Here is a 19352-nt window from a genome sequence, read left to right on the forward strand (position 1 = left end):
TATTTTGTATATAGCTAGGTAACAAATATATCACATACCAGCGTTTTGGCTATGTATGTATTGTGTCTAGTGTGTGTTACACATTTTATGTGTGGACTTTTATGGACGCCGTTAGTTCATATTCGCTGGATTCTATTCTATGTTGGACACAATATATTTACTTCTGCCATTAAACGCTTGCTGTTATGACCCTATGTGAGTGTTGGCGGTGTAAATGCTCTCTGAGTATGGACTCCAGCCATGGCCAGGAGCTGATACGAGCCCTCTCGGATCTTTATGATCCTCTTCTTGAGTGTGCTAATCTGCAGGAGATCTGTATATCAGCTTCTGGTAAAGGCAATGTCTATCGCATCGCCGAGTTGTATGACTTTTTTGACTTGTCTAGTGTTGATATAACTTGCCGTAAGGATGTTGAAAGGATTATTGAAGCTGACTTTATGAGAAGTCTAGATCTTTTAGGATCAGTAGTTTCTTTAGAATTGCATTTATATGAGATTTATCCGTTACTACGTCGTCTTTTAATTATTATTGAGGGTAGTCTTCTTCATGTTGATATTAAGAAGGACTGTAGTTTTCGTATGAGTGACTATCGGATGCAATCTTTTATAGAGTTACCTTTGTTTACTATATTTGATAAGCACTATGACAGGGTTTTCTCTAGGGACATCCAGAGTGACATTTTATGTTCAGCTTTGTCGTGTATGTCGAAGTCATCATTCTTCCGTATAGACAACTTGTTGAGCAACACCAGTAAGTTGGTTGCTGTCCTGTTACCTATTGTTCGCCACATTTTTGAATTTAAGACTGCTGACAAATTGGAGTATGCATTGGGATCTTTTACCTTTGGTGCTTTTCAGCGTATTGCTGGTTTGTTTCTTGTGCTTCAGGTAGTAGATCCTATGTTTGGGAAGTCTTGCATAGGATCTGCTAAGGTTGCTGATACTGCAGGTAATAAGTTTGGCACTGCTGTATTTGATGAGAATTTAGTTCGTTTATCATCTTTAATCAAGGACACACTGCATGTTCCACTGGGTATGCGTGTGAGTAGTGATTTTCTGTGTTTACTATGGGAGGATTTTTTGGTTATTCCTATATTCCGCATGTTTGAATCTATGTTTCTTTACTCTAACAAGATTATAGCAACTCATGGTCCCTTGGTTGACCTTGTGATAGACGGTGTGGCTAATTTCATGCGTAAGGTTTTGAATGACTATGACCCTAGTCATATATGTCAGGATGTTGTTGTAAAATTCACCAAGCGCTTTTTGTCTATATTCCACTTTGGTACTGTACAGGTGAATAAGTGCCTATCTAGTTATTTCTTCTCTCGCTTATCGCATATGATAAAGTTACGGCAGAACTACAGTAGTCACGGTCCTGGTGTAAATAACCGTGGTTACGTGCATAATGTGGACCCGTTACTTGATGGTTTGGTATCACCTCGTCCTGTAACTTTCAGTATCAATGCTTTGGTTGGTGAGGGTACTTTAAAGAACACTCTATCGGAGTATGTAGGTACTATGACATTTTATAGTCATCATGTTGATGACCTATTTTATGTCATGTTTGGTATATATGCTTTGGATGCTTCATACACGTTGATTGAGCATTTATCATTGATATATATCCATTTTGCTGGTCTTGTTGAACTGACTGATGTTTTGGGTTACGTCACTCAGTTAAGTCCTAATGTTGAGATTGCTTCTCTTTTGCAGAAGGGTGTGGGCGTGATGTGGTCTATATTAAAGTCTATGAGTTCCCACATGTCATTCGAGGCCTTTAAAACTTGTTTTTACCACATGGGCAGTGAATTTCATTCGTGTAATGTTGCTGCTCAAATTGTATCCTTCAATTCCCTTGATTGGAGCTTGGAGCGCTTGGAGATGGGTTACCTTCGCAGTGAACCACACTACATAACTCGTGTTGAGATGTTACAGTCCATACTTAAGAATGCAAGTCGTTATGCTTGTACTTGTATTGCTTACGCCACTCCGAAACATCGTCGTCCTCTTAACAGCTACTCAACTATTTCTCACATTTCATTGTCTAAATGGTTGATTATGGAATTGCGAGCCCACAAGTTAGAGAAGCGGGGGTAGGTTTCATTACCTTTGTATATTATCTGTAGGCTCTTGGACGCTCTAACTGAATGGTGCACCAGTTACCGTGCTGAGGAGTACATTCTCGCTCAATACCTATGCCGCGTGGTGGCAATGTAAGTTTGTCTATCTCATATGTTATGACTTTACAGGCTACACAAGGCCGACGAATCATTGGTAGCTTGTACTCGTTATTTGTTTGACGTTCTTATTGGTATATGCATGAACACTGATGGTTCCATGGGTCTATCCACTGTAATGGGTGATATGAATCCTGGTAAGAAGAATCTTTTCCGTTGTATTGGTACCATATTACGTCACAGTCTCATTAGTTCATGGTTCATGAGGAATGTAATGCTACCTCTGACATGTGTTTTTATAAATGAAGTTCGTAAGCACACATCATTTTTGGAGTCTGCTAATCATCAATTACCGGAATGCTACTTTGTTAGTAATAACAAGGAGTGTCGCTGTTACCGGGCATTGATTGTTGGCAAATCCAAGAGTTTCTTATCGTATATTGAGTTATTATCGCATGTACGCTTCAACCAATACACTCCCGTTAAGGACGATGAGATGTCGAATATAACCTCTTATGTGATTAACGTGCTTTCCACTTTAGAGATTGATTTGATCCAGTCACTTTACATAAGTGGTGAGTGCGGTACCCTCGAGGACAGGTTTAGTGTGTTTGTGTTGGCTATAAGGCTGGGTGGTGCTTTAGTCAAGGTGAGTAACTTTGGTCAGAAGGATGCTGAGGTTGTTTCTATATTGAAGTTGTTTTCGATGTTGTCCAATCCATCGATTTGTGTTGCGTTGGATGTGAAGGTATACTTGTCGATAATTGAGAATGCCATTCGCATTTGTCACACTATATACACTGATGTTCCCGTTAAGGAGCAGTTGTTAAAGCTACAGCGTATATTCATTACTTTGTTGTTTACCAAGATGGACACTAATCCTGTGGTATTACTTAAGCACGGTATGTTGGTATTGTTTGTTACGAATTACGCCCAGATCTTTATAAACATGTTCCCTCGGAGATGCTTGGCCAGTTGACTGCAAACTTTCCCAATATTCTGCAGAAGGCGCGTGGATTGGGTTATTACTTTACTATACTGTACAACTATCGCATTTGGCATGCCATGCGTCGATACAATATCCATTCTGCTGTAGTCAAGAAGGAGTACATCGACTCTACTTTATGCACCCAAGGCGAGTCTCCTGAGGTACGCATAACATTGAACGTTGCTTTTATATCATTTTCTCGTATATCTGACATACAAAAAGCGGAGACAATTCACGAGTTCGTTCGCAAGGGCAGTTCCATTGGGATGTACACCAACCAATAACTATTTCTGGGTGGTACTGTATACAAATCAGTGCATTGCATCATGGTCTGCTAAAGGATTACATTGGGGGAAACATACACCCCGTGTTGTTGTAAGGTCACTAAAATAAGTGTTACCAACTTTATAAAACAGAATCACATTGAATACAATGGGTTTGACACACTAGACACTGTAATGTAGTGAAGGATACCTAGTATCCCAATTTATGGCCCTATTATCTACACCTTGTGTTATTCGCACAGTTCTAGCATTTGTGTACAATGTGCTATAGTCACTCTACATTTTGCAGACCTGGTATTAGCATTTAATGGCATGGTAGGTATCCCTCAGCGGTGTGCGCGTCCATCGCCTCCTTCTGACGCGGATTCCTCCGCGATCGCATCGCATAATGTAGCTCCTACACACGCTTTGGCTATTAATCGATTGCCTCTAAATCGATTACGTGGTTTGGGTTTATTTGTGACTACTGTATTACTTGGTACGAATCCTGTTTATGGACTTCGCTATTATCCGCGGCGTAGCACAAACAACTCCTGTGCATTCATATCCAATATTTACAGTTGCAAAACAGGATTTGCGCAATGCCGGGGGTTGGAGTTACATGGTTCTAAGGTGGATGATATTTTGGAGGACTTGAAGACTCTGACACTGCTGGAGACTTCTGAGTTGGTTAAGAAGATAGAGGAGACTTTTGGTGTATCAGCTAGTATGGCTGTCAGTGCAGCTCCCGCTGTGTCTTCGGGTCCTGCGGTTGCAGCACCTGCTGAGGAGGACGATGACGAGGATGAGCGTAAGAAGAAGACGTCGTTTGAGGTTGTGCTATTGGAACGTCCTGAGGAGCAGAGTGTCCGCATGGCATTATTCCGTATGTTGCGGAAGGTCATGCCTGACAAGCCTTTGACTGAGGTGAAGGCTGCTATTGACAATGCTCCCAGTACTCTTAAGGTTTGCGGTCGTGAAGAGGAGGCTAAGGAGGCTTTGAAGATCATTGAGGGTGCTGGTGGTAAAGCTGAGATTAGGTAGTATTGGCCATTTGGTCGTCTCTTTATAACTTTGATGTATCGTATAATGTTGAAATTCAGTATTCATATGTCTAGTCTATGCAGTGCTGATACCACTCGTTGTGGATGTAAGCTGGGTAGTCACGTTTATTTGCTATAAGCTCTGGTTATGTAATTGGATCATTGTTATTAGTATAAAGCCCGCACGCTGGGAATGTAGTACCCTAATTCTGTCTACCTCCAGCTCTGATAGTGCTATGTAAGTTATTCAGTGATGACACCCACTTGAGGTGGTCCTAGTGGCTATAGTACCTAAATTCTGCAGGTGACTACCTGTGTTTACGATATTAAAATCTCAGTTTAATTGGCTATTTTGCCTGAATTCATTACTCGTTAGTTAAGTATGGGTGCTGATGCAGCCTGTTGTGCCTGTAACATCTGTTGTTGCATTTCTAGCAGTTGGCATTCCTTGTCGTAGTGGAACATCACTGGTCCCACTAGTGTCACTGCTGATGTGCCGGCGATCCACAGTACCCATCCTATGAATGATATTGTGCGTTTGGTGAATCTGACTATTGATCTTCTTAGGGCGTTAGCTTTTCTTCTGACCCTAATGAGGAAGGTTGGTTTTTGTCCCACGTCGGCAATCATTGTGTAGTCCTGTCGATATGATTCTTGTTTTCCAAAAGTATTCTTCTGTGGAAGTAGTAGATAGTGTTCGTAAATTTAACTATTGATTCACAGAAGATGGATATAACTGTGTGGTATCCTCTTGTAAAGCTTATGAGGTGTAGAATTGCTTGAGGGTCATAGCACTCATGGGGTCACTGTAGCAAAAATTCTAATTAAAATCGTTATTAATTGATTCAAAGATACGTCTTATTCTTTATTTATGGTATATATGACGCGTCGCCGCCGTTAAAGGAAGGTAGTACTGAGTCTACTTCATACCTGCGTTGATTGCGGCTGTCTAACATTCAGTTATCACATTATACCCAAAAGGTGTACAATTTTATCTAGTTTAATTTAGAGTACATACCGCTTTGTTATCTCTGTTTTGGGGTGTGCTTTGGGGCAGTTTCATTTGGATCCAATTTTAGTGAACGCGCGTAGAGGAGGTACGTTGTTTTAGATTTATACATATTGCCTTTTCAGATTCGGTGATTCATAGGACATTTGTATTTGGAGTCTATTGCGTTAGGCGTCAAAAGTCTAGTTATGTACACATTTAGTGGACAAGATGCCGAAGTTTTACTGTGAGTACTGTGGTATTTATTTGACTCACAGTTCTCCTGCTGGTCGTAAGCAGCATTCTATGGGTCGCAAGCACATTAGTATGAAGGTTGAATACTACCAGCGTAGGTTATTTCATTTTGTTGGACCATATTCTATAGGTCTTGTTCGTGAGCATTTTTTCCAACCACCTCCTTATACGTTATCTGGTGCTCATCCCGTGCCTGGAGGTAGGTTACATTCACTTAATCTACATACTTTGCAGCACCACCGGGTATAGTTCCTGGTAATATTTCAGGACCTGTTCCTGATGACAAGAGTGTTCCTATGGGATATCCCGGTGTTCCTCCTGTTGGTGTTCCCAGGGCACATCCTGGTCCTCCTCATCCGGTCGTTATGTCGCAGCCACCACCACCGTTCGCCCCTCCCATGCATACGCCAGCGCCTGCTTACGGTAGGCGCTGATCATGGTCTGCAACCCGTGATTGCCCTATCTATCGCATATAATCTGGCTAAACAAATTCCGGGTTATTAATAGGTCACCCTAGAAGGGTAGCTACATCGCACCATGGTTTGATATTCATGGACTATTTGTGCTATATTGTACAAATCACGTTGAACTAACGTATCTTAATGTAGTATTTACATAGTGTAATCTTTTGGGGATAGAGTACTTTTGCCAATAGTTGCATACTAACCATGCCAGGAAGTTTTGAACTAAAGGGTTCATAGTGAATAAGACCCCTGGAAACGAAAAGATTGTCTTTCTGTGGCCACATGGGTGGTACTGTTACACTCTATAGCTAATGAATCAAGAAGCACTGAACACTCGTGCTAATACCACTGGCATATGAATTTCATTTTGTTAAATATAGAAATCGATGGAATTACGCCATTTGCATTAACCAGTGATTATATAGCCGAGTGTAGGCGCATAACAACATTTTATGGCACAACATACCTTCTTTTGATTGCCACCTATAGATGTATGCAGCCTTCCTAGGTGATATGCCATATAATATATTTTAGGCGGGCATTTGTCAAACTTATTATTAAACATAATTTACATGAGATATCACTTGATGTGTATGAATATACACATGAGGTTGTACCTTTAGTGGTACTGTGTTGGTTACCATGGCTTGCGTTAGGATTCGTGTTGCAAATTGGAATTTTGTGTGAGGAATAAACTTATTTTAGGATTACACGGTCTATATCCATGGAAGGATTATTAGTTTGTGTGCTAGTATCAAGTGCAGGTTGATCTTTCCACGCAGGGCTTTATTCCGTTGTATATATTCAGTCCACTGAGGAGTCAAACCTTTGTATCTGGATCACAGAGTGCTGCTTCTACTGGATGTAATATTAGTTGATATCCTTGGATATTGTATCGCCTATTCTGTGTATTATTCAGCAATTGGTAACAGTAATATAGAGTGTTGGCTTCTGTCAGTTTTACTACAGTTCTAAGCTCTTGTGTTATGTTTTCAAGATTTAACCATTTTTGGTTGTTTTATACTCTCTGGGAGCACTGTATCAATCTATGGTGGATACCACTTTTGGAACTCTTGTTCCGTTAAAGCTGTTTTTTTTGGTAAAAACCAACCCGTGTAGCTATATCCTTTAATGGTAGGCTACAGTGTTTTAATTATATAATATGATGGATAGTGAATCTGGTTCTGAGTCAAAGTACTACTTTGACGTCACTGAGAAGCAGTGGTGGGTACTGCCACCTGGCCACTCCGAGTGGGTGGTCCTGCCTCTTGACGACGCCATTAATTTGGGTTTACATGATGCTGTTTTGGAGAGTCAGTGCACCTTTGTGGAGTCCACTGTTGATGAGTACAAGGCTGCAGTGTCCTCGGTTGATGAGTCTACGTTGGAAGTCTCTGGCACAGAGTGCCCAGTTGAGTCGGTTGATGATCAATGTGCAACGGTCCAAGACACTGCTGAGTCTTCTGCTAATCAGTCGTTGCCAGATACTGTATATGACGATATTATAAATCCTGAATCTCTGCCATCTATTCAATTTGGCAAATCCCTGGATTCATTTTTGATAGAGGGGTCATGTTCACCTGACGACGATTCAAGTCGTTCTGAGGTTCCTGACGGCGCTCCTCTTCGTTTTACTAAGACGCGTCTTGATCTTGGTGATAATTTGCCTGATACTTTAGTTCATTCTCAATCTGATGGTAAGGAGTACCCTGTTAATTGGGCCAACATGGATTCTAATTCGTCGGTTACTAATGACAGTAACGCTGAGATGCCAGCGCAAAGCTTTAGTGTGGCGGATCAGTTAAACAGTTTGATTGAGGACAGTTCCAATCGTCGTTCTAATGTTGCGTCATCACCTGATGTGATTAAGCACGAGTCATTTGTTCGTACTGCTGTACGTCAGGCTACTATGCGTCACGCGACTCGCAATGAGACGGGTGGTCTTGGTGATTACATTCGTGAGGTTGCTGCGGAGCGTGAGCGTATGCAGAAAGAGGGTATGTGTTCTATGTTATTATATATACTTTGCAGCGGCAGCTCCTGCTACGGAAGTGCCGTCCGGCGGACGTTACGAGCGTATGAAGGAGCGAGCTAGGACGTTGGCTGCGATATCTGTGACTCATGAGGACATTAGTGCTCGGAGCATGACCTCTGGTGAACATCGTCAAAGTATACTGCGTGACCTTCGTAATGACGGTATGTTGTGGTTAATGTGTTTTACACATTGCAGTGATTGGGAGTGAGATTGACTCTAACCCTGAGGGTGTTGCTTTTGACGTATCATCTGAATCTGAGGCAGATTCTGAATTGGTGCAGCAGGACAGTTTACAGCCCTTGATGTCGCAGCGTGTGTCCTTTCGTCGTGGTACTACATACTCTGGGTTTGATCCCTCTGGGTGATGTCACCGTTTCGTATATATCGCATGGCAGAAGGCTGGCTTATGTTGCGTCCATGTGTACAGCCACTTCGTTTCGCGGTGCTGCCAGGTCTGCTCTGTACTTTAGTGGTTTATACTTTGTTCGACACAGTATAATCCATTGTTGTTAATTATTTATATCTGTGTGTACTATATATAACTATGTCGCGTAGTAAGCGTCGTACTTTAGGTCTCTCTTCTCTCGAGTATGAGGAGGGTGTGATCCTTGAGCGAATATTTCAATTGGCTCACCGTAATCGGTGTGCAACATGTTTGTTGAAAGTGGGTGTATAAGTTGCTGATTACACATTTTTTGTAGAAACCGACATTTGTGGATCAGGACCGTCTGGAGTTGTTGTGTGACACTTGTGTTCGTCGCTGTCCGTACAAGCTTCACATTGGTCACGACCACATTTCTAAGGTGTTACTAGAGCGTTTGGAATCAGTTTACGATCGCAAATCAGGTCACCATCGCAGCGGTGGTCACAAATCTGAGCATAAGAAGCACGGTTCTCATCGGCGCAATCGTTCAATATCATCTTCTGATCGTGGCGCATCACCTCGTCGTGTAGAATCCCATCATAGACGTAGTGCCTATAGCAAGAAACATGTTAAATCATTTGAGAGTGCGACTACAGAAGAGAGTTTGGAGCGTTATGGTGGTAGATCAGGTTGGCCTGAGCACTCCGGTATGGTAACACCACCTACCAAGGGCCGCCAGAGATCAAAGCCGGGCTGTCCAGTTGACGAGGACTTATTCGACTCTCGTCAACATCGTTACTACCGTGATGATGACACCGGGGTCAGGTACCCTGGTAACGACCCTGTTGATACCTCGGGTCACTACATGCAACCTCACAGGGGCGATCATCGTTCTGAATATCGAAATGCACCATTCGTACCGCGGGAAGCTCCCAGGTTACACCGTGACCCCTATGGTTACGACATCCCCGTTGTTGACGACATGCCGGGTATGAACGGTATTATGATGAAGGGTTGCCCCGTTAGACAGGAGGAATCAATACAGGGTCCTGGAATGCCTGTTGGTAATCCTCGTGGTTACAGGGCGCCATTAGCGGACGTCCGCAAGCCTGCTGAGATTCCTCGTGGTGGATACCAGGTTGGCATTGATTACAAGATGCCACAGCGGTTACCTGCCGTTAGGGCTGAAGCTCCTTCATCTCGTGGAGTCCCTGGTAGCAATCCCTTTGCTTCCAGTATAGCTCGTGACTGCGGTTCAACATCAAGGCTTGACATGACATCTATGCGATTGGCGTTACCAGAATCTGGTTCTGTACCGGTTTCTAGGATTGGGTATGACAAGTACTCCCGGGTTTCATCTCAGCTTCCTGGCGTTTCATCTTACGGCGGGTTATATGACCGTCGTGGGCGACACTAGTGTGTCGTCTTAGAAATCTCGATTCATATTACACACTTATGTTTAATATAGTATTTCATGATGACAGTGTGTGATATATCTGTAGTTTTGGGTGCTGGGTTATTATCTTGTCCTAGTGAGTGTCCCTATTGGTCTCAGAGTGCTGTATGGAAGGGTGTTGGTGTTTGTACTACTAAGGATCGCTGTAGTGTCTATAACCCGTTACTATCATATGCTGACGAGCGTACTAAGGTGTGTCTACCTTGTTCTGTGTATGGTTGTTCTTCTTGTACTTATTCCAATTCGGTTGCATTCACAGATTCTGATTCCTTGGTTTTACCGGATATTTGTTTGAGGTGTGCTCCTGGTTATCGTATGCAAGATGGTGGTAATGGTTGTTACCTCGTTGAGAGTTCGTTATGGTCTCGTTCATTTTATGCTATCGTTGCTGCTGTCTTAGTATGTTTACTTGGTCTTGCTCTTCGTATGGCATTACGTCCATCTCAGTTAGAGGCTAACATTCGTCGTTATCGTGATGCTCTGAAGTCTCAAAAGATTGGCAATTGGTCTGATTCTTTAGCTTCTGGATTCTTTCGGTCACTGATCGATCTTTGTTCCGTTGACGTATCTGGTGTTGGCGTGATACTATATTTCCGTTTTTTAGTTTTTATGGGCGGTATTATATTCTTCATGCTTGTTATGACGATTGCTCACGCCCACATACCATGTTCTGATATGATTCGTTCTTTTAGTGCACCTTTTAGTTTGGACAAGCCTGGTGAGATGCTGGAGGCTCGCTCATGGTTAGACCTGTTTAAGCCAAAGGGCTATTTGGGACTAAAGGACCACTTACGTAACTTCAAGTACGTTGATGACGCCATTGAGTGGAGTGTAGGTCAGTATGCTGACGACACAGCTCGTGTGATGCGTGTGCTTTATCTTTGTGTTATGGGTTCAACTATAGTATTTGCTATATATCAGCGTGACTTTCTAAAGGAATACTTCCGTGAGCACGTTCGTACTCAGTATTTTACTTTAATGCTAGATCGTGTACCTCCGTTACATTCCTTGGAGGAATTTGTTCACGGTGCTACTGGTGTCCGTCCCAAGTCAGTTGCTGTTGTTTATGACCTTGGCGATCTTCCTGAGGGCATGGACAAGTTACTAGACGGCTTGGAAGAGGAGGGCGGCAGCGGTGGCGTATATGTTAACCTTGATATGTCAGATCAACATCGCTTGTTATTGCGTGACTTGCAGCCTAGCGGATCAGCCTTTGCTGTATTTAACTCCCGTCAGGATATGCACCGTGCGATGAAGACCTTGGAGCATAATGGCATTTGCGATTCCCGGATATGTGAGATAGAGCCTGAGGATGTGATGTGGTTTAACCTTCATGGTCCAGAGCTTCAGTTTGGCCACAGTCTTGGGGTGACATTCTGTATCTGCTTAGCTCAATTATTATGGACCTTTGTCTTCTTTTTACCTTATGCTGCTTATAAGTTACATTCTGATTCTACTGATTTTTTTGAATGTCTTTGGTTATCTTGGTTTGCTTCTATTGGCAATTCATTGGTTGGTACTGCTATTCAGGTTGGTACTTCCAGGATATCATTTGTCAATCGTGAGCATTCTGAATCCTACTTAATGTGGATCTCCGCATTTATGCAGTTGATCAATGTAGGTTGCAACTTGTTATTGGCCCATTTGGTTAACTACGGTGGTCGTTACAAGGTAGTATCTATGGTTAAGGACTACCTCCTTTACATGCGTACTCCTACATTTCGTGTTGGTGAGGAGGTTTCTATATCCCAAAGTCTCAATTCCTTTATGAAAGGCGTTTTGCTATCGATACCACTGATGACTTTTCTATGTATCTATTATGCCATGCCTATATTAAAGTTGTTATTCCTACTATCTGCTGACCTTGGCGAGACTGAAACTAGTCGTCTGGTTCGTGGTTCTAAATTTACTTTACCTGATCGTTACTGTACCTCTATTGTGTATCTAACATCTTGTTTATTATTACAATTTGTTATAGAGAGCAAGTTACAGGCTGTTACCTTATCATTATGTTTATTGGCTTCTTGTATTTTGCACTATGTTACTGATGGTTACTTGTTATTTTACAAGTGCAGGTCAACTCGCATTTCAGGTTTCGGTTCATTTTACAATGCTTTGCTTCTTTGGTCGTTACCTACGGGTTTACTTGCTATATGCCCCTCTTATTGGCGTTGGCGTGCTGCTAATGGTCGTTTATCTACTATTATCATTATTTTCTGTGCTCACATGTTATTTTACCATTGCTTTATGCGTCATGCTTATGGTAAACGTTGGCGTTTTGACGTTTCTGAGCATAACACTTCAAATTCAGATTACACTATGGGTAATCCTGTGTACACTCTTCGTCGATTGGTTCCATCTTAGTTACCGAAAATGGTAATTTATGGCCCTACCCCGCCAATGTGCGGGATCGTACTATTTTAACACTGGCATTAATATATTTGTCACAGTTGTTCATATGTATTGCTGGGCTTGAGTAGAACCCCTAACTTCACACTGCTTACTAGTTCTTCAAAAATTCGAGTGGCAAATCTCGTTTTTCTTTATGTTGCTTCATTAGTTTTACCATTTCATGTTGTTGCGGTTCGCTGAATTCATCAAATCGTTTTACCGATTCTATTTGTGTAGCATCTATTTTCGGGTGTCCTACTATAACGGTATCCCACCACCTTTCTTCTGTTTTTTCTATTGATATGATTAACCTGGTTCTATCTTCTACACTCCACATTGACTCATCTGCGTTAATTTGGTATGGGAATTCACCTTCTATAATAGTTTCATTGCCGATGTAAAGTATCATGCTATTTCGTTTAAGTTGTAAATTCACTTCCTTAGGTGCCAGATGTTCCTTGGTTACTATTTCAATGGTCAGATCCGTACCTGTTTGTGCCCAGCAGTATACGTTATTAACTCCTCCATTCCACGTATTAAGTGTGTATTTATTCGTAAGTAATTCCAGGGCAGTACCAGATACGTTTGGTACTTTCGGTAGGTCTTCATCTATGACACAAGGTTTTGGTTCTACACTTCTAGGTGCCTGTTCTGTGGACTGCGATATAACACTTGTTGGTCCCGGTAACTTTGTAGTGGGTGCCACTTTGTTATCAATATGCTTATTTCCCACTACATGTACCTTTTTCTTGGTCATTATAGATTCTTCCTGTTGCAAGAGATAAGGTTGATTTCTTTGTCGGTATATATCAAGGTACTTATCATTGATATGCATGATAAGTTCCTTGATATATCCCGGTTTGAACCCTCTTTGGTTAACTGTTTTATCTATTCCATACTTTTTCATTTGTTCATCGCTTATTTGTGTATGGTAGAAATCAGTTTGTGTGCACAGGAATCCAAAGAATGCATCTAGTAGTTCTTCTATATTATTGAAGTTCCTTGCTGCCATATGCATGACATTGTTGAATTCCTTCATCTTGTTTGGTATGATAGGATCAATGTCTAGACTATACAACTCCTCTTCACTAAATCAGGTAGTTTCCTGGTGAGTCGATATAAACAAGCCTAATCACTTAGGTCATGTCCTTCTGCCTGTGACTCTGCTACTGCTAAACTTTCCTCTACGGTTTCCTTCACCTTTCTGATATATTCAGTTCTATTTTCTTCGAACATAACTGCAGCTTCTCTGTTAGCTGGGCTTTTGTTGTTTGGATCTGTTAGTAGTGACTGTATAGAGGTCAGTATTGCGCATACGTCGAAAACCGGGCTCCACTCTCTGTCTAGTATATCCAGGCATATACTTCCGTCTTGGTATACGTTTGGGTGGTATACCCTCGTAATGAATTTGACTACTGGCGGCCTATGTGGGTAGTTGTTTGGGAATTTAAGTGAGAGTGTGAATATTCCTGATGGTGTTATTTCATTCTGTCCAGTACCTACCTCCTTCCCACTCTGTGTTTTCTGGTCCCAGTATTACTGCTTGCCACTGGAATATATCTCCTTCCACTGGGCTTGCGCATACTGTTTCTGGCAGTTCTTGCCTCAGCTTCCGCAGGTCCAGCAATAGTCTTTTTCTCTGGGTTAACTATTAAATCATGTTACACATGTTTTGAATGTGTTTTTATACGGACACTTACCGCTTCTGAGCTCATGTGTTGGTGTTATGTATTAGATAATGTGACTGTTGTACTTTATGTGTGGCAGTATACATTGTTATTGTATATTAAGATAATGGATTCCATTGTTTCTTCTGACCAGAAGCAGCTAGCTCGTGAGTTTTTGGATTTGGAGGAGCTTCATTCTCGGGAGGCTAGGTCTCGTGCTGTAGTACTTGAGATTCTTGGTGACATTCCTGATGCTGACGTCGCTCCTCCGAAGAATGTCTTATTCGTCTGCAAGTTGAATCCTGTGACTGAGGCTGATGACTTGAAGTTGATATTTTCGAGGTGTGTGATATGGCGTTAGCATATAGAGTGCCTTAGGTTTGGTCCTGTGGTTAGTTGTGATGTGATTCGTGACTACAAGACTGGGGACTCACTTCAGTATGCCTTTGTAGAATTTGAATCTGAAGACAGTTGCAATGACGCATACTTTCGTATGCAGAACGTTTTGATTGACGACCGTCGGTATGTTTGTTTTTGATAGTTCCATTTTCTGCAGGATCCATGTTGACTTTTGTCAATCTGTATCTGGTTTTTGGAAGCGCTTCAAGGATAATCAAAGATTCAGTCGTATTTCTAAGATGGCTGGATCCACTTCACATCGCAAGTCGCCTACAAGGCCAATATCGCGTGATATTCCAGGGGACAGGACTGTTGATCGATCAACAAGTGGCTCACCTGGTAGACATCAACGCTCACGTAGCACTTCAGAGGAACTAAAGCGTACTCGTTACCATCGGGATAGGTACCGACGTGTATCACCTGATCGCAGGCGTAGTCGTCGTGAGCGTTCCTTCAGTATATCACCTGATCGCAAGCGTACTCGCTATCGTCATCGTAGTAGCTCTTTTGACCCTAGTCCTCGAGGACGTAGGTCGGGTCGTTACCGCAGCAGATCTCGCAGCAAATCTCCTGGGCGCAAGCGCAGCCGTCATCGCCACGACCGTCGCAGTTAATTGGTTTTTGTACTATTAATATATATCGGAGTAGTTGGATGTATATATCTAACCTTAAGCGCGGGTATATAGTCCCATTGTAATTAAATCTAGAAATTACGATAGTATCTTAATTTTCGTTGTGCTCTCCTACTTTTATTCTATGTAATCTGTTTGTTTTGCGATAATATGGTTATTCTGTTGCATGAGTCCTGCTAGTTTAAACAGCCTGATATCTTCTGGTGTCGTCTGGTATTCATTGATCACTTTCCCTACAATCTCTTTCAAGCTCTCGACAATATCCTCTGGTAGTGTTGCATCGACTTTAATTTTCATATTTCCCGTATATGGCCCAGGTCCTTTATAAATGCACTTCATTCTGTATTTCAATTCATCTGGTGGTACTATTGCCTCGTTTTCGTTTATGGATACTGGCACTATTTCGCTATCTTGTGTTGCATCCTGATTCATGACACGTCTAGGTAACTTCCATCCTCGGAAGTCAACTTCATATTTTGGGTTATCCGATACTATATCCATTGACAACCTATCCATATCACTTTGTGGTATATCGTATAGCTGTAGATAGAGGTACCACCTCAGTAGCTTAATGGGTGTAACTTTAATACTCAGTGCATTTTGCATGATATCTATTAGTACCCTATGGCATAGATTCGGTATAACTTCAATGGCATTACATGCTCTCATCATGAGCATGTTTCCTACATTCTTGACTCCAGTGTACTTTGCCATCTTAATTGCCAGCAATATATCGTTAATATCCTCCAGTGAGAGCGTGTGCTTGAATATATTTAGTAGCTTGAGATATACTTCCCATGTTTCATCGTGTCTCACTCCTAGTTCAGCTGCCACTGTGAGTACAAATGTCAAAGTTTCCAGTGGGTAATCCAGTGCTTCTGCATTGAGTCCCTGTATCTGTATATATGAGTAATCCGTGATATCATGGAATATCTGTTGGAATATATGGCATAGTTGCTTTTTGTTGAGTCCAGTATTGAAATGTTTCAGCAAGGTCACTGCCTGTTTCAGTATCCTTGGTTTTGGTGATTTCATGGTTACAAACTGATCGTACATCCTAGATATAAAACCCTGGTTAATCTGTAGTCGTGCCTCCCTATCATTTCCAGATGTTGCTTCTTTGTACACTTCCATTATATCCAGCCACTGTTCAGCTTTTAGGTCCCACTTTGCTTGTATGATACTATCGTATGCTTGTAGTAGCATTTCATGTTCAATTTCTGTTTTTGGTCTAATTGTTCGTAACACTGCCATTGCAGTTGCTGAGTGTGGTTTGAATTGTGGCACTGCTATTTGTAGCTTCTTAACAAGATCTTGGTATTCCATGGTCATATCACACCAGCTCAGGCATTTCATGAGGCTGGTGATATAGTGGTGGTACCTTGACCTAACAGCTTGTATTTTCATTTGTCTATCCATTTTCAGGTACATTAAATCTTCCCACTGCATTGATATTAGATCTTCTTCATCATCCATTTCTTCTGTTGTTCTTCCATATTCCCATTTATCGGTGTCTACATCACTTTGTTTACAATGTGTCTCTATAGTCTTTATATTAGCCTTGTTAAGGAACGGGTCTCTCCATGGTTGTCTTAAATTGTATATAAGTTCTGGGTGTATAGGTTCCTCGGCAGTGTTACCACTATCTTCTGGTGACGCCGCGATCTTACCTTCTTGTGTAAGCTGCTCTAGCATACGCCCCGGTTCGTAGTGCAGTATATTTTGGTATCCGTGTGGAAACGTCGGTGAAACTTGTACCTGTCCCGGTTTTGGTATTTTCAGTTTAAGATAATCCCTTTTGTATATCTGCATGAACTTGTTCATGAATACCTTGTTGAGGCACTGTGGATGTTGTGCGAGCAGTGATAGGGTCCTTGCTGCAGTTTCAAAATCCATCCATGGTTTACTTTCGGGTTTCACTGCGATATTTCCCAGATCAATATCAACCATGCGCTCTATATGTGCTGCTACAGTTTGTATGAACTTGTAGAATACCTTCCTGGGTAGCGTGTGTATATATTCCAGGTTAATAGCAGTTGCTATAAGGTACTTCGGCCTCATTTCAGTCATTAACTTCAGTGTGAGTACTATAATGGCATCCACTATGCCCTGGATGCCATTTCGTACATTCCACGCTGACAGTGCTGCTGAGACTGTAGCTAGCAACACATCATCCACATGGCACATTCTGTGGGTTCCTATGCTTATATCCGTTATACCTAGTTTCAATCTTTGTATTTCCAATTCTAATCCATGTTCTATCGTTTCTAGCATTTTTTTCATTCGCTGTTCCTTGAATATATCTGATGCGTATGTTTTGATTAACTTTTGTGACCTTACTAATGCCACTACTGCATTTAGTATGTTAAATCGGTGCTTTAAACTTCCCATATTATCCATACTCCTTGGGAACTGCGCGTCCTTATCAAACTTTGGGAACCCCTGTGAGTTTGGGAATAGGAACATCATGAACCTATCGAATATCCCTGTTATTTCTGGTTGCGGTTCTCTATCAATTTTGTCAAATATATCAAATAGCTTGAGTACATCTTCTAGGCATTCCGCTTTATTGAGATACTCCAAGGTTTGTATATCCTCTGGGAGCATGAGGTAGTAGTGCAGGTATCCCTTGATAAACTCCGTATGATCCACTGTTTGTGACTGGATCTTATTTAGTGATTCCTGATCCCCGGGTACTACGTAGCCCAATTTTACATTGTTACCTGATATGTTATATTTAATTTCTAGTGTATCCTTTATACTAGACTCTGCCTTTTTCATTTGCTTGTACTTGTCCCATGGGTTATATGGGTTCAGTGCCAGCAACATCTCAAGTTGCCGTTGTCTATCCTTGGATTTAAGCTCTAACTCCCACTGGTTGTTTGACATGTCTATATTGAGTACGACAGACTTTATGTCGGATGTAACCTCACTGGTCACTCCATCTATATTACTCAGCAGCCTATCTACTCGTATGGATTCTAATCTAGATTCAAGTTCATGTGCATCCTTTTGTTTATCACTGGATAGTATCCTATCCTCTATAGTACTTGGTACGTCTTGAACTAATCCTTTGGTAGTACTTGGTGCTCCCATATGCTGGGTATGATACAGTGGCGTTCGTCCCCAAGATTTGTATACATTCGGGTCATTGTACAATTCATCTGGTGTACCCGTAATCGGGTACTTGTATCCACATGATTCTTCTTTTTTCAGGGCTTTGAGGCATTTTTCAGTTACTTTCATTTCGTCCATGTTACTTTGTGCTCCAAAGAGCGGTGCCACTTCGTGTAGTCCTGCCTTTATCAATTTAAGGTATATTCCCAGCAATTCTTGTGGCGATGAGGGATCCTCCGTTTCCTTTTGTGGTTCGTTTAATGACTCTATAATCTCATCGTGGGTAAGTCCTCTTGTTTCTCCAGGCAATCTGTTTGGCACTTTCGTGTACATTTCATCTATGCTTTCCCTTACAAATTGATATTTCTCTCTATCTTCTTCTGACGTAGACTCTGCCAGTGCCATTGTATCTTCATAGAACTGCTCCAACTGTTTGGCTTGATCCTTCATTTCTGTTCCTTTGATTCTTATTTTCGGTCTTTTTTGTGTACTTTTCAGTTTATGATTATATCCTTTATCCAATGTCATTTCGTCACCAAATGACTTTTGCTTTGGTAACTCTCCTTGGTTAGTTTCATTTGGCTGTGCTCCTAGTTCGCCAATGTACCTATATGGTGTATAGCACAGGTTCACAGATCCGGGTCCTATGTCAACCAGTGGTAGCCCAGTTTCATTGGTACTGTACTTACTCCCGTGAACTGTAAAGCTCACTATTGCTCGATCTACCGCAGTATCAAGTTTAGGCTTCCTTCCGTAGAGTGAGTCGATATCTCTACCACGTCCTGTTATGAATGCGATATATTTTGGTCTTGGTGTAGTTGATACGTGTATATACCGTGCATCGTGCTTCTTGAGGTATATGCAATCACAGTGCCACGTACTGCCATTGTGGTAAAACTTGTAAATGGCAAACAGGATGTAGTAGAACAAAGCCCCTGTCATACTGGATTGTACTCTACGTTATGCGTTCCATTGAGGGACTGGCATACCATTCAGTCGGTTTAAAGCCCTATTTAATACTTCGGTCCCACGGTAATCTCATCGTGCCTCTATAGCAGGGAAACACTTTACTAGTGCATATACGTAGGACCCATAGAAGGCATAACACTCT

General features: G+C 41.8%; 11 protein-coding genes across 12 annotated transcripts; 7 read left to right on the forward strand and 4 right to left on the reverse strand.

The window, feature by feature from the left end:
• Positions 1-127: 127 nt before the first annotated feature.
• Positions 128-3471, forward strand: BBOV_III003300 (uncharacterized protein). The gene is made up of 4 exons (XM_001611412.2): positions 128-2095; positions 2129-2215; positions 2252-3081; positions 3117-3471. The coding sequence occupies exons 1-4, from the start codon at positions 186-188 to the stop codon at positions 3449-3451; spliced, it is 3162 nt and encodes a 1053-aa protein (XP_001611462.2). The 5' UTR covers positions 128-185; the 3' UTR covers positions 3452-3471.
• Positions 3472-3698: 227 nt separating this feature from the next.
• Positions 3699-4494, forward strand: BBOV_III003310 (Ribosomal protein L7/L12 C-terminal domain family protein). The gene has a single exon (XM_001611413.2). It carries the CDS (start codon positions 3764-3766, stop codon positions 4472-4474), a length of 711 nt encoding a protein of 236 aa, XP_001611463.1. The 5' UTR covers positions 3699-3763; the 3' UTR covers positions 4475-4494.
• A 291-nt stretch (positions 4495-4785) lies between these two features.
• BBOV_III003320 (Mitochondrial import receptor subunit Tom22 family protein) lies at positions 4786-5253 on the reverse strand. Its single transcript, XM_001611414.2, has one exon. It carries the CDS (start codon positions 5101-5103, stop codon positions 4846-4848), a length of 258 nt encoding a protein of 85 aa, XP_001611464.1. The 5' UTR covers positions 5104-5253; the 3' UTR covers positions 4786-4845.
• A 77-nt stretch (positions 5254-5330) lies between these two features.
• BBOV_III003330 (U1 zinc finger family protein) lies at positions 5331-6198 on the forward strand. Its single transcript, XM_001611415.2, has 4 exons — positions 5331-5570; positions 5608-5810; positions 5847-5915; positions 5951-6198. Exons 2-4 carry the CDS (start codon positions 5693-5695, stop codon positions 6148-6150), a joined length of 387 nt encoding a protein of 128 aa, XP_001611465.1. The 5' UTR covers positions 5331-5570; positions 5608-5692; the 3' UTR covers positions 6151-6198.
• A 520-nt stretch (positions 6199-6718) lies between these two features.
• On the forward strand, positions 6719-8679 carry BBOV_III003340 (uncharacterized protein). The gene is made up of 3 exons (XM_001611416.2): positions 6719-8177; positions 8212-8376; positions 8411-8679. The coding sequence occupies exons 1-3, from the start codon at positions 7343-7345 to the stop codon at positions 8578-8580; spliced, it is 1170 nt and encodes a 389-aa protein (XP_001611466.1). The 5' UTR covers positions 6719-7342; the 3' UTR covers positions 8581-8679.
• Positions 8680-8700: 21 nt separating this feature from the next.
• Positions 8701-10046, forward strand: BBOV_III003350 (uncharacterized protein). The gene is made up of 2 exons (XM_001611417.2): positions 8701-8879; positions 8917-10046. The coding sequence occupies exons 1-2, from the start codon at positions 8760-8762 to the stop codon at positions 9994-9996; spliced, it is 1200 nt and encodes a 399-aa protein (XP_001611467.1). The 5' UTR covers positions 8701-8759; the 3' UTR covers positions 9997-10046.
• BBOV_III003360 (putative integral membrane protein) lies at positions 10037-12429 on the forward strand. The gene has a single exon (XM_001611418.2). It carries the CDS (start codon positions 10054-10056, stop codon positions 12397-12399), a length of 2346 nt encoding a protein of 781 aa, XP_001611468.2. The 5' UTR covers positions 10037-10053; the 3' UTR covers positions 12400-12429.
• A 79-nt stretch (positions 12430-12508) lies between these two features.
• On the reverse strand, positions 12509-13524 carry BBOV_III003370 (nuclear distribution gene C domain containing protein). Its single transcript, XM_001611419.2, has one exon. The coding sequence runs from the start codon at positions 13463-13465 to the stop codon at positions 12539-12541; it is 927 nt and encodes a 308-aa protein (XP_001611469.1). The 5' UTR covers positions 13466-13524; the 3' UTR covers positions 12509-12538.
• A 17-nt stretch (positions 13525-13541) lies between these two features.
• On the reverse strand, positions 13542-14155 carry BBOV_III003380. Of its 2 annotated transcripts, XM_051767281.1 has the most exons (4): positions 14127-14155; positions 13930-14065; positions 13744-13895; positions 13615-13703 (listed from the first exon to the last, which is right to left on the reverse strand). In XM_051767281.1, the coding sequence occupies exons 1-4, from the start codon at positions 14139-14141 to the stop codon at positions 13623-13625; spliced, it is 384 nt and encodes a 127-aa protein (XP_051623786.1). In that variant the 5' UTR covers positions 14142-14155; the 3' UTR covers positions 13615-13622. The 2 variants fall into 2 exon arrangements, with proteins under 2 accessions (XP_001611470.1, XP_051623786.1); XM_001611420.2 differs by having other exon boundaries at positions 13542-13895; positions 14127-14149.
• Positions 14156-14204: 49 nt separating this feature from the next.
• On the forward strand, positions 14205-15139 carry BBOV_III003390 (RNA recognition motif domain containing protein). Its single transcript, XM_001611421.2, has 3 exons — positions 14205-14435; positions 14472-14615; positions 14650-15139. The coding sequence occupies exons 1-3, from the start codon at positions 14221-14223 to the stop codon at positions 15104-15106; spliced, it is 816 nt and encodes a 271-aa protein (XP_001611471.1). The 5' UTR covers positions 14205-14220; the 3' UTR covers positions 15107-15139.
• A 12-nt stretch (positions 15140-15151) lies between these two features.
• Positions 15152-19263, reverse strand: BBOV_III003400 (uncharacterized protein). Its single transcript, XM_001611422.2, has one exon. It carries the CDS (start codon positions 19181-19183, stop codon positions 15242-15244), a length of 3942 nt encoding a protein of 1313 aa, XP_001611472.1. The 5' UTR covers positions 19184-19263; the 3' UTR covers positions 15152-15241.
• Positions 19264-19352: the final 89 nt, after the last annotated feature.

This window comes from Babesia bovis, chromosome 3 (genome assembly GCF_000165395.2).
Source record: "Babesia bovis T2Bo chromosome 3, whole genome shotgun sequence".
In the NCBI taxonomy this organism is placed as follows: Eukaryota; Apicomplexa; class Aconoidasida; order Piroplasmida; family Babesiidae; genus Babesia; species Babesia bovis.